At 42.0% G+C, this 11,277-nt stretch overlaps 2 protein-coding genes across 16 annotated transcripts in view; one reads left to right on the forward strand and one right to left on the reverse strand.

Moving 5' to 3' along the window:
• Window positions 1-5,707, forward strand: part of Slip1 (SLo interacting protein 1) — a 59,388-nt gene extending 53,681 nt beyond the window's left edge. For 3 of the 4 annotated variants that reach the window (XM_069115168.1, XM_069115169.1, XM_069115166.1), the window contains exons 2-7: window positions 638-1,027; window positions 1,820-1,990; window positions 2,499-2,597; window positions 2,936-2,971; window positions 3,046-4,494; window positions 4,605-5,707. In XM_069115168.1, coding sequence (XP_068971269.1) covers window positions 638-1,027; window positions 1,820-1,990; window positions 2,499-2,597; window positions 2,936-2,971; window positions 3,046-4,494; window positions 4,605-4,985 — 2,526 coding nt within the window. In that variant the 3' untranslated portion in view covers window positions 4,986-5,707. The remainder of the gene's footprint in view (window positions 1-637; window positions 1,028-1,819; window positions 1,991-2,498; window positions 2,598-2,935; window positions 2,972-3,045; window positions 4,495-4,604) is intronic. The other variant, XM_069115167.1, reaches the window with a different exon arrangement.
• On the reverse strand, window positions 5,639-10,939 carry Ipo9 (Importin 9). Of its 12 annotated transcripts, none has more exons than XM_069115162.1 (14): window positions 10,793-10,939; window positions 10,142-10,237; window positions 9,691-9,947; window positions 9,376-9,609; window positions 8,932-9,301; window positions 8,611-8,855; window positions 8,246-8,507; window positions 7,842-8,161; window positions 7,550-7,769; window positions 7,187-7,458; window positions 6,655-7,063; window positions 6,282-6,430; window positions 6,136-6,202; window positions 5,639-6,010 (listed from the first exon to the last, which is right to left on the reverse strand). In XM_069115162.1, the coding sequence occupies exons 2-14, from the start codon at window positions 10,149-10,151 to the stop codon at window positions 5,796-5,798; spliced, it is 3,030 nt and encodes a 1,009-aa protein (XP_068971263.1). In that variant the 5' UTR covers window positions 10,152-10,237; window positions 10,793-10,939; the 3' UTR covers window positions 5,639-5,795. The 12 variants fall into 12 exon arrangements, with proteins under 12 accessions (XP_068971263.1, XP_068971259.1, XP_068971255.1 ...); XM_069115158.1 differs by having other exon boundaries at window positions 9,691-10,072; XM_069115154.1 differs by having other exon boundaries at window positions 9,691-10,075.
• Window positions 10,940-11,277: the final 338 nt, after the last annotated feature.

An 11,277-nucleotide genomic window follows, 5' to 3' on the forward strand; every position in this document is an offset into this window, starting at 1 on the left:
GTTTGCGGAAAAATGAATCGTTAACGTTGCCTGGTATACGTTGTCTGTGTATATCTCGGCCGAAAGAGCCTGCTTATAGACGGCGACATCGTTGTACAGATACTCGCGATTTGGAACAAGCGAACGAAGAAAAGAACTTGACTTGAACTTAAGAAAAAGAGACAACGGAAACGAAGACGAAATTTCATGAAATAGCGAATAACGAGAAACCAGAGACCTCTTGATTTCGCGTAAAGCTGCTCACTGGGTCACCGCTGAAATCCTCAAGCACCATGACGGCTCTCGTTGCCAACCGGAAGAGATAAAAACGCGATGAATATCCGTAATTCCGTTAATGAATCGTACAGAAAATTCGTCCTCGAACATCGTTATAAAGGACCGTGCGCCGTGCTGCACCGTCATCCTCCTCTGTCTCGCATTTAAACGACTCTGAAGAAGCTCTTTCCACTCTACTCTCTCTCCGCTCTCTTGCCAATTGACCTCGTCGCGCCTATTGATATTTGCCAACCGTAAAGACAACCCGGTTTCTCCTCTATCGCGTTACTTTTCTCAATATTCGCGATCAAACGCAGATCCGATTTAGCACGCGAGATAAAGTTAGTTCTAGTTAATGTGCAGTTTGCTCGCTTTGTTGCAGGTAAATGGTCAAGATGTATCGAACTCGAGTCACGAAGACGCAGTGCGTTGCTTTCAATCGGCCCAAGAACCGATCATCGTCGAGGTATTGCGACGACAGCCGACTCAACAGCAACAACAGCAACAGCAGCAACAGCATAGTCAGCGAACCGGATGGAAGGAACAGGAGAGTCGAAGCACAGAACCGGAGAAAGAATGGGAGAGAACGGCCGAAGGTGGCAATAAACGCGATCAACACGCGATCAACACCTGTCCGAATCTGGTGTCGACCGCGGTACAGACCGACTGGGCCGGACTTCTCGAGACCGAGGAAGAAGAACTGCTGCCGGTCGTCGACGAACAGCCAAACGACAGTTTCGAGGACTTTCTCGCGCACGACATCGATTTCGAGGTATGTTAGGTGGAAATGACACGCGCTATCGGACGACATAGCAACTGTCCGAACGACATGCAGGTCGATGGATGTTTCTTAAATAATTTTAATTTAACGCGTGTACATCTCCGTTCCTAAGTACGTAGTCACCGTGAACATTCTGACCGATTCTTGTCAACAAGGGCCGATCGTTGCTTGCGATATTACGAATCGACGAATTTCTCTACTTGTAATTTTACGAGACGAGTAAGCGTCCGTAGATTTTCGAGCAGGTGGTGTACGTACCGATTAACACTTTACCGACCGATAGTCGATAATCGGTTTTTTGTCACCGACGCTTACCGACCGATAGCCTATTAATTGGCTTTTTGTCGACAACAATCTTTCTCATTATTTGAGCAATAATTTGTTATTTAATACTAAGGTACCTTGCTCAGTTGCGTCAGTTGCGTTGCTTTGCAAGCTCCCACAGTTTTATACCAATTTAAAAAACGTACCGTTCGCGATGAACAAAAAGAATGGTATTGGAGAGTCTAAACCGAAACAGAGCCGGCGCCAGGGAGAATCTGCGCCTGAGATGCCGGTCGGACGTGCGTGTGCTGTTGAATTGCTGGCGGTCGGTAAAATGTTAATTGATTACGACTAATTAAATTTCTCATCGTTCGATTACGAAAATGAAACGTACGTAGAATCGGACAAAGAGAAAAAGAAAAAGGAAAGACAGTCGATCGGAGAAAAAGAGTACGTGGAAATATTTTTTCTTTTCAACGTTCGAGGTTGGACGAATTTGTAACGAAAGCACAATTACAGGAGGTGACGTTGCGGAAGGCGGGCAGCGCCGAGAAGCTAGGACTCACGGTGTGTTATAGTTCCGGATCCGGCAGCGAAGACGCCGACACCGAGGTCTACATCTCGGAAATAGTTCCTGAAAGTCTGGCAGCGCGCGATGGCCGATTGCGAGAAGGCGACCAAATCTTGAGGGTAAATCGCGAAGACCGCGGACTACGACGAATCGAAGCGGTTGATTCGATTACGGGAGAACCAGCCGGACGAGCTCATCGCGTTTTCTCCTCGCGATTTCCTTCCAATCTGCTACCCTTCTAATCTCGTTAAGCGGATCGTAATCGCGGAACAAAGACTTTGCGCTTCGCTCAAGGGAAATCGGATGGAAGAACGACCTACCGTGTCACGGATTTCTTCCCTCGATTTTCCACGTTTCCGCGAATCCGTCGAGCAACGTCGTTGCGACAGAAAAATTCTCTTACAGTTCGCGAGGCTCCAGAAGAACCAGGTTACGATCGCGCTGAATACGAAATTTCCGCGAACAACCAAACGAACGAATTCTAATTATTCCGCCGTTCTTCGTCGAAATTTCTTCGTTCTTATACATCGACGAGCGATCAAACTCGTTTCAACAGCGACGAAACTTCGCCACGAAAACACGTTGCGACCACCGTTTCCGCACCAAACCACGTTACTCGTGTTACAGGTGAACGGAAAGGACGTGGCGAACAAAGAACAAACGGAGAACCTGTTCGCCGAAACGAAAAACGCCGTGACCATTCTCGTCAGTCGATGTCTTTATCAGGTAAGATCTCTTTGTGGGCTACTGAAATACGAGGCTAAGAAAATCAAAGTATGGTAAAGTATGCTACAACGAACGCCTTCAAAACGAACTCCAAGAGACGAACATCGTAACGAGCAACTTTTGCCAGTAAAGTCAAATTGCTGCATCAGATACGAAAAAATATTCATAGAAGATGCCTTCTGCTTTTCTAACGCGGTTTACGATCGATATAGTTGCAAGTTGAAAGGAACCAACCAGCCTCGTACGTAATTCGCTCTAACGTACTCCACCGGGTAGCCCATCCTTTTATCAGACTTTGATCTTTCGAAAACTGTTTCTTTCCTCTTTTTCTTTCGTAGGAGGACGATTACAAGGAGAGGCGCGTGTACCCTCGGGTGAGTAGGGACGATCGTCCTCCGTATTTGCGATACTCGTTACGAATTCATAGATCCTCCTGGTCTCTGTGCAGGGATCGCCGCTGCTTTCGCCGGACCATCTGCCTTCCTATCAGAACAGCCTGATCGAGCAACTGATTCGACAGCAGCAACAGCAGACGGAGGAACGGACCAAAGACACGGAAGAGGACTGTTCGACGTTGAGGCCGCCACCGCCACCGCCTCCACCGGTGCCCTGTCACACGCTTGGACACCAAGCAAACAACAACACCCCTTCTTTGAGCTGTTCTTCCCAAACGTCGCAAAAATCTTCCGGTAGAAACGCTGCGTCGCCTGCGCGACACGCGGATCACGATCGCAAACAGTGGATGCAGGAGACGTTGAAGGATTGCTCGAAGAAGATGGAGGGTCTCTGTGTGCGTGGTCAATCGCAAACAGGTTGCGGAGGCGGAGGCGGAGGAGGAGGAACGATCGCGGTTAGGTTGGCAGACGCTTACTCGAATCACGTGTGGAGCGAAACAGAACACATCTACGAGACTATACCAGAGTCTGACAGCGAACCGATCTACTCGTCGCCGTATGAACATCACAGACATTGGCATCATGCGAATCATACTTCTAGCGTGGTCGCTACTGCGCAGCCAACCATCACCACCGTCCCTCCGCCACCGACGACCATCGTCTCTACGATCGCGATCGCTATCACGACTACTGCAAATACCACCACGTCGAACACGGTGATTCAATACTCGCAGAACCAAGCGAACCAGAGTGGAAGATGGTACTGTTCGTCGAAGAGCAACAGCTCAGGGGAGGAGAAGGATAGCTCGAGCGCGTACAACACCGGAGAATCCTGCAACAGCAATCCGCTCACCTTAGAATTGCAACGCGGTGAAAGGGATCATCACAAAAGTACACTGGTGCTTTGCCCCCCGAAAGCGTTGGCTGTACAGCAACAACAGCAGCAGCAACAACAGAGGCTCGGTTGCACGTGCCCCGCGTTCACCAACAGACAGACAAGAAACCAATCGAACAAAAGAGGCTCGAGTTCTCATTATTACAGAGATCGTGCGACGGATCCAACCAACTTGCCTGCGGATACTATGTACACGAACATGGCTAACCTTCAGCAAACGATGCTTCTGCAACAGCAGTTGTTTAAGCAGGCTCTCGACCGGAGAAACTCGACCATCGGTGGATCTAGAGAGAGCAGCAGCGTTACCGCGGTCGCTGCCGGTGGCACTGCGAAAAAGTCCAGGTCTCATGGTAATTTTCAAGCACCGAATTTGACTCGGTACCAGTTTGTCGGCAGTCAACAGGTGTGCGCGTCCAGTTCCTGGATACCCCCGGAGGACAAAGCGAACGACGTGCAGATGGAGTGGAAAGTGAAGAGGAGAGCGGACGGAACCAGGTACATCGCTCGGAGGCCAGTCAGGAATCGCATTCTGAGAAATAGGGCGATCAAAATATCGGAAGAGCGAGCCGGTCACAGCACGGAAGACGACACCATGTCGGAAGTGAAGGTGACAGCATCGAATTCAGGCCAACCTTTTATCTCTCTTCTCTCTTCCTCTCTTTTCCATAAGCACGCACACGCACCGCTGTAATTCTTATCTGTTCGTTCGTATTTCAGCTTGGCAGATATTGGACCAAGGAGGAACGTAAGAGACAGCTGGAACGTGCTCGCGAACGCAAACAGAGACAACAAGAACTTCAGCTGCAGCAACAGCAACAGCAACAACTTCAACAACAGCAGCAACAACAGCAACAACAGCTTCAAATGCAGCAGACCAACGAATTGTTGACGTGCGAGCATGGCGAACACGAGAAGCTTCCGAAGAAACCGTTGAATATCGTGGAACTGAGTCACAAAAAAATGGCTCGTAAAAAGAACACCCTGGACGATTTCACTACCGTTCAGGAGATGTTGGTTCATGGAAACAGAATCGGTAGCGCGGGAGGTCCCGGTACCGGTGGCAAACTGATGGGTCTTCTTTCGGTAACGACCGTTTGAACCGTATGACCCGCGATATCCAAGGAAACGACGAAAAACAATTTTTTCCTTGTTCGTGCGTGTTTCCTTTTGTCGCGTTATATTTGTCTTGCCACGGATGATCTCGTCACTGTTCGATCGTTTTTCAGGTTCCGTAATTATAATCAAACTTGTAATTACATATTTGATCCACACGTTATCCTATCACCGCTCCACGAGTTTCCATTCCTCTTTGCGCGTCGATCTCGTCGTTTCATTTTCGTGTTATAGGGCTACGAAAACCATGACCGAGCTTTATCTCGTTTTCAATTCGCAGCAACTGAAGCGAGTCGTGTAATGCTCGTGTCGTCGAAGTAGCGTAAATACGAACAAGGTTGTACATATTTTTCGTATAACGATATAATAAATGTATGTAGATTATTTTACACGAGCTGGAACTTTTGCAGACAAAGAAAATAGAACGAGTACGCTTTTGTAGATATGTACAATAAACGTAACGATGGTATGAATAAATCGCGGGTGAAAATCGTGAATCATGGCCCTGCGACCTACTGTGAGAGAAGGATAAAAGAATGTTTGCATCGCTTCGTGCCATTTTTCTTTGCACGCGAGTCGTCGATCGGACCATGCGAAACGTCGAGTTGCCACGCGAACAATGTAAAACAGGTAAAATGTGCCGTAACAAAAATATATATAATATATATACGTATATATATACATACACATATATATACGAAGAATCACATATTTTATTACGAAATTCGAAACTCCTGATTAGCGACATATGTATCTCTTCATGTGTCTATTTAACCATCTTATTTATCCATCTATCTATTGCATGAACGATGCGTTGATGTTTAAACTGCTTAAAATCTTTCGTTCCGGAATATTTAGATGCTGAATGTATGCCGGAAAACAATGGTGAGTCGAAAAATTTAATAGGAAGTCTTGCAAATATTGACTCAGATTCAAGTGATAGATGGAATCTTGCAGCAAATCCGGATCGTCCTCGTCTTCCTCAGTTTGGGGCATAGTTTCTCCAAGTACTAATTCATAAAACGATAATTTGTCGTGTGTTAAATAACGAAAATATATTATAACGTTAACGTTAGCGAGAAAGATTAATGAATCAAGATGTGCCGAAAACACCACGGAATCGTACCCCACTTACCTATCATATTTTCGTAGCCAGGATCTAAGTAGGTGACCTCATCTTCGTCGTCTTCGTTGTATGAATCCTGCGCGTTAAAGACTGATTAGTTCGACCCGCGAAACAAAGATAAAATATCAAAAATATTATTCTTTATTATCACTAACATCCGTGTCATGACCAGCGGCGACCGCTTCGATGTCGTTCGATAACTCGTTGATTATCAGCTTGAATATTTTCACCAAAACAGGTATAGTGGTCCAGTGATAAGGCTGTGATTCGGCTTTACTCCTAGTCCTCACGCCTTCTTCGTTTCCTACGTATTCTCGAATTTTAATTAGTCAGTCGCTCTTTTGGGATAAATATTTTATCGACATCTTGTACTAATTAATGAAATTAATGAATTGAAAATAAACATTCGAAAGGATTAACAAAGAAAGAAACAATGATCAAAATGTTTTCCCTGTGTACGCTCGTAACGCGTTTAATTCGTCCGAACGTTTCCGTTATCAAATTCTCTACGATGCTTCAAATACGAACCTGGAAATACTTGGTCTCCCCTGACTATGATCTCGTTCAATCGACTATCGTCGTGAGTAACGCCGTACTCCAATATCTTGCAAAGCGCGACCGTTGCTACCTTTCGGTCGTATTTACCGAAAAACAGGGGTTGCCTTGTGACCCATTCGGAGAGCACGAAAGTGAGAGCGCTTTGTCCTGTCGGACCGGGTACGGTTGACAGAAAATTTAGGACAGCGTCAAACTCTGTGTTTATGAGATGAGCGTATACCATGAGCAAACTTTGTACCACAGTCAACGTCTGAGCTCGCTGCATTTTGCTCAACACAGCCTTCAATAATAGATCGAGATTTTCGCCCAATGTGTTTCCCGCTTTCCTAATCAACGTCGTCACCAATCGTCCGACAAAAGTCGCTGTAAACTCGCTCGACTACAAATGCCACGCGCCTCGTTAAAAAATCAATTCGTTTATAATATAGATTATGTGTCGATCATCTGGTGGAATAAATCAACAGAGGCGGATCTAACCGTTGAATCAGGATTGTCAAGTTACCTGCGGGTTCAATAGCTGAGCAATGATCTGCAGTATGTATTGTAAACCCGTTTGACCGTCATTGTCTCGATGCATCGTCACCTGCCGAGCCGCGACCGCTAGGTAAGCTCGTATCACTTCCCCGCCACTTTGCAATGTTTCGTTGTCTTCCGAATTCAGAATACAGTGGCACGCAGCAGGAAACGCAGTTTCGACTAACACGCTGCTCAGTGGTTTAGGAGAGTAATGCACCAATACTTGCAAAACATCTAGAGCTACGTTCCGACATCTCTCTATTGTACAAACAATCGGAACGAATAATTACAATTTTCATGTCATGTTACTGCCTGTGTCCAAGTATATCTAATTATTAATAAGACTTACCGTCTTTTAATTTATCCATAGGCGATACGGTCATCATACTAGTTAACGTTGGTATCAAACGTGTTTGTAATGGTCCTATACAGTCAGGATTTTGTGTCAGAGTTTTGAATATGTCTTGACACAGGTCCAAAATTTCATGATCGCTATAGAACTTCAAAAATGCAGCGATAGTTAAGGGGCAAATCTTATTTTCCACTGAAGCGGTAAATGCTTTGTCCAACTGTGAAAACAAGCAAAACCTGATGCAACGAAGATGGATAAAGGCAAAGAAAGATGATAACTCGAACATTACCGAAACCAACACTTGAAAAGTTTCCATTACTAGTGTAAAAATTTCCGTGGTTGTATGATTAGCTAGATTGAAAAGTCCTTGAAATATGTTCGGCAAATGCGATCGTATAATATTGCCGAGAGTATTGTTATTCTCCGCCATTGAAGCTTTGCAAAACCAGTAAATAGCTTTTACTGCACTGATACGGATACACGAAGGCTGATTCTCCTGTAAACCATTAACAGTTGCCTCCAGAAAACGTGAACTCATTTCTGGTGGCATTATGTCAGCGTATTTGCCACCAATACACAAACAACGGCCAAGAAGTAACGGCGGTGAACCTAAAAATTGCCGGTACGATACGAAACGACAAACGAATGAATACCGAAGTAGAAACAATTGTCATTTTATTGAATATCGGATACCTGAATCCTTTAAAGTAGCTAAAACGATCGTATCTAAAAATCTAATAATATCGAATTGAAGCATTCCAGCTTTCTGCCTCTCCACAACGATATCTTTTACTTTACTTAAGGCTAAAATAGACGATTCTCGTAATTTCCAACACGTTTCACTGTTTCCGCTTCCATTATTTGCAGTCTGTAATCTACTCGTTGCTTCGATGTGACGCGTTACAACCTCGCAAAGTGCATTCACCGCTTTTTCCTCAGAATAATTTACTAAAGCCTGCATTCGAACAAATTAATTACAGAGAAAAGAAATTCAGTTTAAACGTTCTATTATTATCAACAAAACTAATCCAATTGTTCCCTAGAAAACATATATTTACCGTTAAGAGCTCTTGTGCTGAAATACGAACGTTGTAAGTCAGTACGTCGTCTTCCTCCACAAACTGGTTGGGGCTATTTGTCCATAATTCGATTTGATCGTCGGTTATTTGCATAAAAATGATTAAATAATACATTACTTCTTGTAGGAAACTATCCAAAAGATTTGAGAATCGTTTACGATCCACAATAGAATGAACAAACTCGAATATGGCAATGATCAAATTATTAAAATTAATTATTTCACCTGCAAAAGTCAAAGCAAATTGAAAATAGATTAATCCTCAACGATTACAAATTAAGACTGCAAATGCAAAGATTACCATCTGAATCGACTTCCTTCTCGTTTGTATCTCCCTCGCCATTTACAAATCCTTCCTGATAAAGCTTTGCGCTTTGCACTAAAGTTTCCCAAAAGGGCGGTAGCATTTGAGGTAAAAAAGTTGCGATGCATTTAGGTATTCTGGTAACTAGGCAATTTATAGCTTTAATAACATCAGTTTTAAGACCACTATCGCAAGTTGAACCATCAGGCAGTCGTAAACAGTAAACGAATTTTTCACAAAACATGGGTATAACGGGCTGTAAATATTGTTCTGCAAATCCTTTTTGGAACAGTTCCGTAACAGCAACTAATGACGCAATCGTCGTAAAAATTTCAACGGCACGACCACGAATTCTGATGGAATATTGCTAAAGGCACAAATAATCCTCGTCATTATTATTATTATTGTCAGAATCAATGCTTGATAAAATAATTAACTTACATTTTCACTTTGAAATATTCTATACATTTCTTGAAGGATTACTGGTCCCACATTAGGCAACTGGTTATCGGTAAGGTCTGAAGTAAATTCTGTTAAAACCCGCATAGCTCCGTGAACGGCATACTCGCTTTCCCCGCTTAAACAGCTGACAAGTATATCAAACAAACCAGGCCAATTTTCTGGCCAGTCCCAGTGTGCAATCGCTGATATCGCATAAGCTACTGCTGCACGTACCTGAAATAAGTAATGAAATAAAACATTTTTACATGTAATGTGTACAGCATGTATACATATACATAATTATAAATGGATTACCTTACTAATGGATTCACGGAGACCTATTGGCAGTAATTCTTTGATTCTTTCCTTTGTTGCATACTTTATTTCAGGAGGCCGAAATTTCTCAGCCACGGAAGACCAATGAGTTTCAACATATTGCTTTAACAATACAGAAGCTAACTGTCTAATAGGTAAATGCCCATTTGGATCTACTACAAATTCCGTTAAATGTATACCAAATTCTTCTGTCACTTCTAATGCTTGAATTCTCTGTTCTGCTGCTTGACGAGCCTCTGTATGAGGAGACAAAATACCACTTAAAGTTTCATACAAAGCTTCTCTCAGTGAACCTTGAACGTCCATCGTAATTGTGCTTATTGCAAAAATTTCTGCTTCCTTATTTTGTATTCCTTAAATGCTTCTTTTTACAATACAATTAGAATCTATATTTTTAATTTTACATTCAATTTATATGATATTCATTTACCTGAGCACATGTCCTTGGTAAATTGTTATTGTTCTATTGCTAGTACAAGTACTTCTTAACATTACCAATCATCTTAATCTCTCAAAAATAATTTCTCTGCAAATAATACAATAACTATTATAAATATAACAAAAAGGTAAAGGAAATTTCATATGAAGATAAGTAAGAAATCAAATGACAAAAGTAAGTACATTGTTGCTAATTAATAGTTATACAACCTAAAAGAGATCAACGTGTATATAATTTGTGTTAGAGCAAACCACTTGTACCTAATGAAACGAATTACTTTTAAAATACATAAAGTTGGAAAGAAATTTAGATGACAAATAATTTAATTTATTTCCCGTATGCTGACTTGCGGACAAAGCCGGCTTAATCGAATGACACAAAAGGTTAAACCATATCTGAGATAATATAAAGATAAAAAATAAATGCTTCTTACTCTTAATATTATGTATACAAAACGTTTATACGTGTAATTTATTTAATTTGGAATTCCTTTGTAAAGGTAAATGCGTACTACTGATAACTTTATAAGTTTCTATAATCGAAATCATACGTACGCGATTGAAGTATAACAGTACAAAACGACATATCGAACATCAATGAATTTGTGCACGCGCGTCCTGCAATTCAGAAATTAATTCTTACCAGCATATGTACATATCCAGTGGATATTACCCTCACATGTACATATACACAACTAAACGGGATCATTTAAATACCTATCTTATTTATTATTGTATGAAAAAATTTCTCAGAACAAAGTTATACGACTATTGTATAAAATGTCACATATATATATATATGATGGAAATAGCTTTCTTCCATGATCATCTTTTTCACGAAATTTCTAGGTTCTCAGTATTTTTTTAAATAAAATCGTAAATTTACTTCCCGATATCATTTGTAGAACGTGAAAAATCAAATTCAGCGGCCTTAATAACCATATCGTTCTCATTATTTAATTTTGAGATATTTATCTGGTAATATAAGTTAATTATATTCAATCGACAAGTAGCAAAATTAAAAAATTCCAATTTTTCGACTCCTAGGTAGGGTTTCTTAACTTTCGAGGCTCAAATGAAAATTTAGAATCAAAAAATTATTTAAAATTTGTTTTGTCTAAATATTCC

The sequence above is a fragment of the Bombus flavifrons genome, chromosome 6, assembly GCF_040668555.2.
Source record: "Bombus flavifrons isolate JBK064 chromosome 6, iyBomFlav1_principal, whole genome shotgun sequence".
Lineage (NCBI taxonomy): Eukaryota > Metazoa > Arthropoda > Insecta > Hymenoptera > Apidae > Bombus > Bombus flavifrons.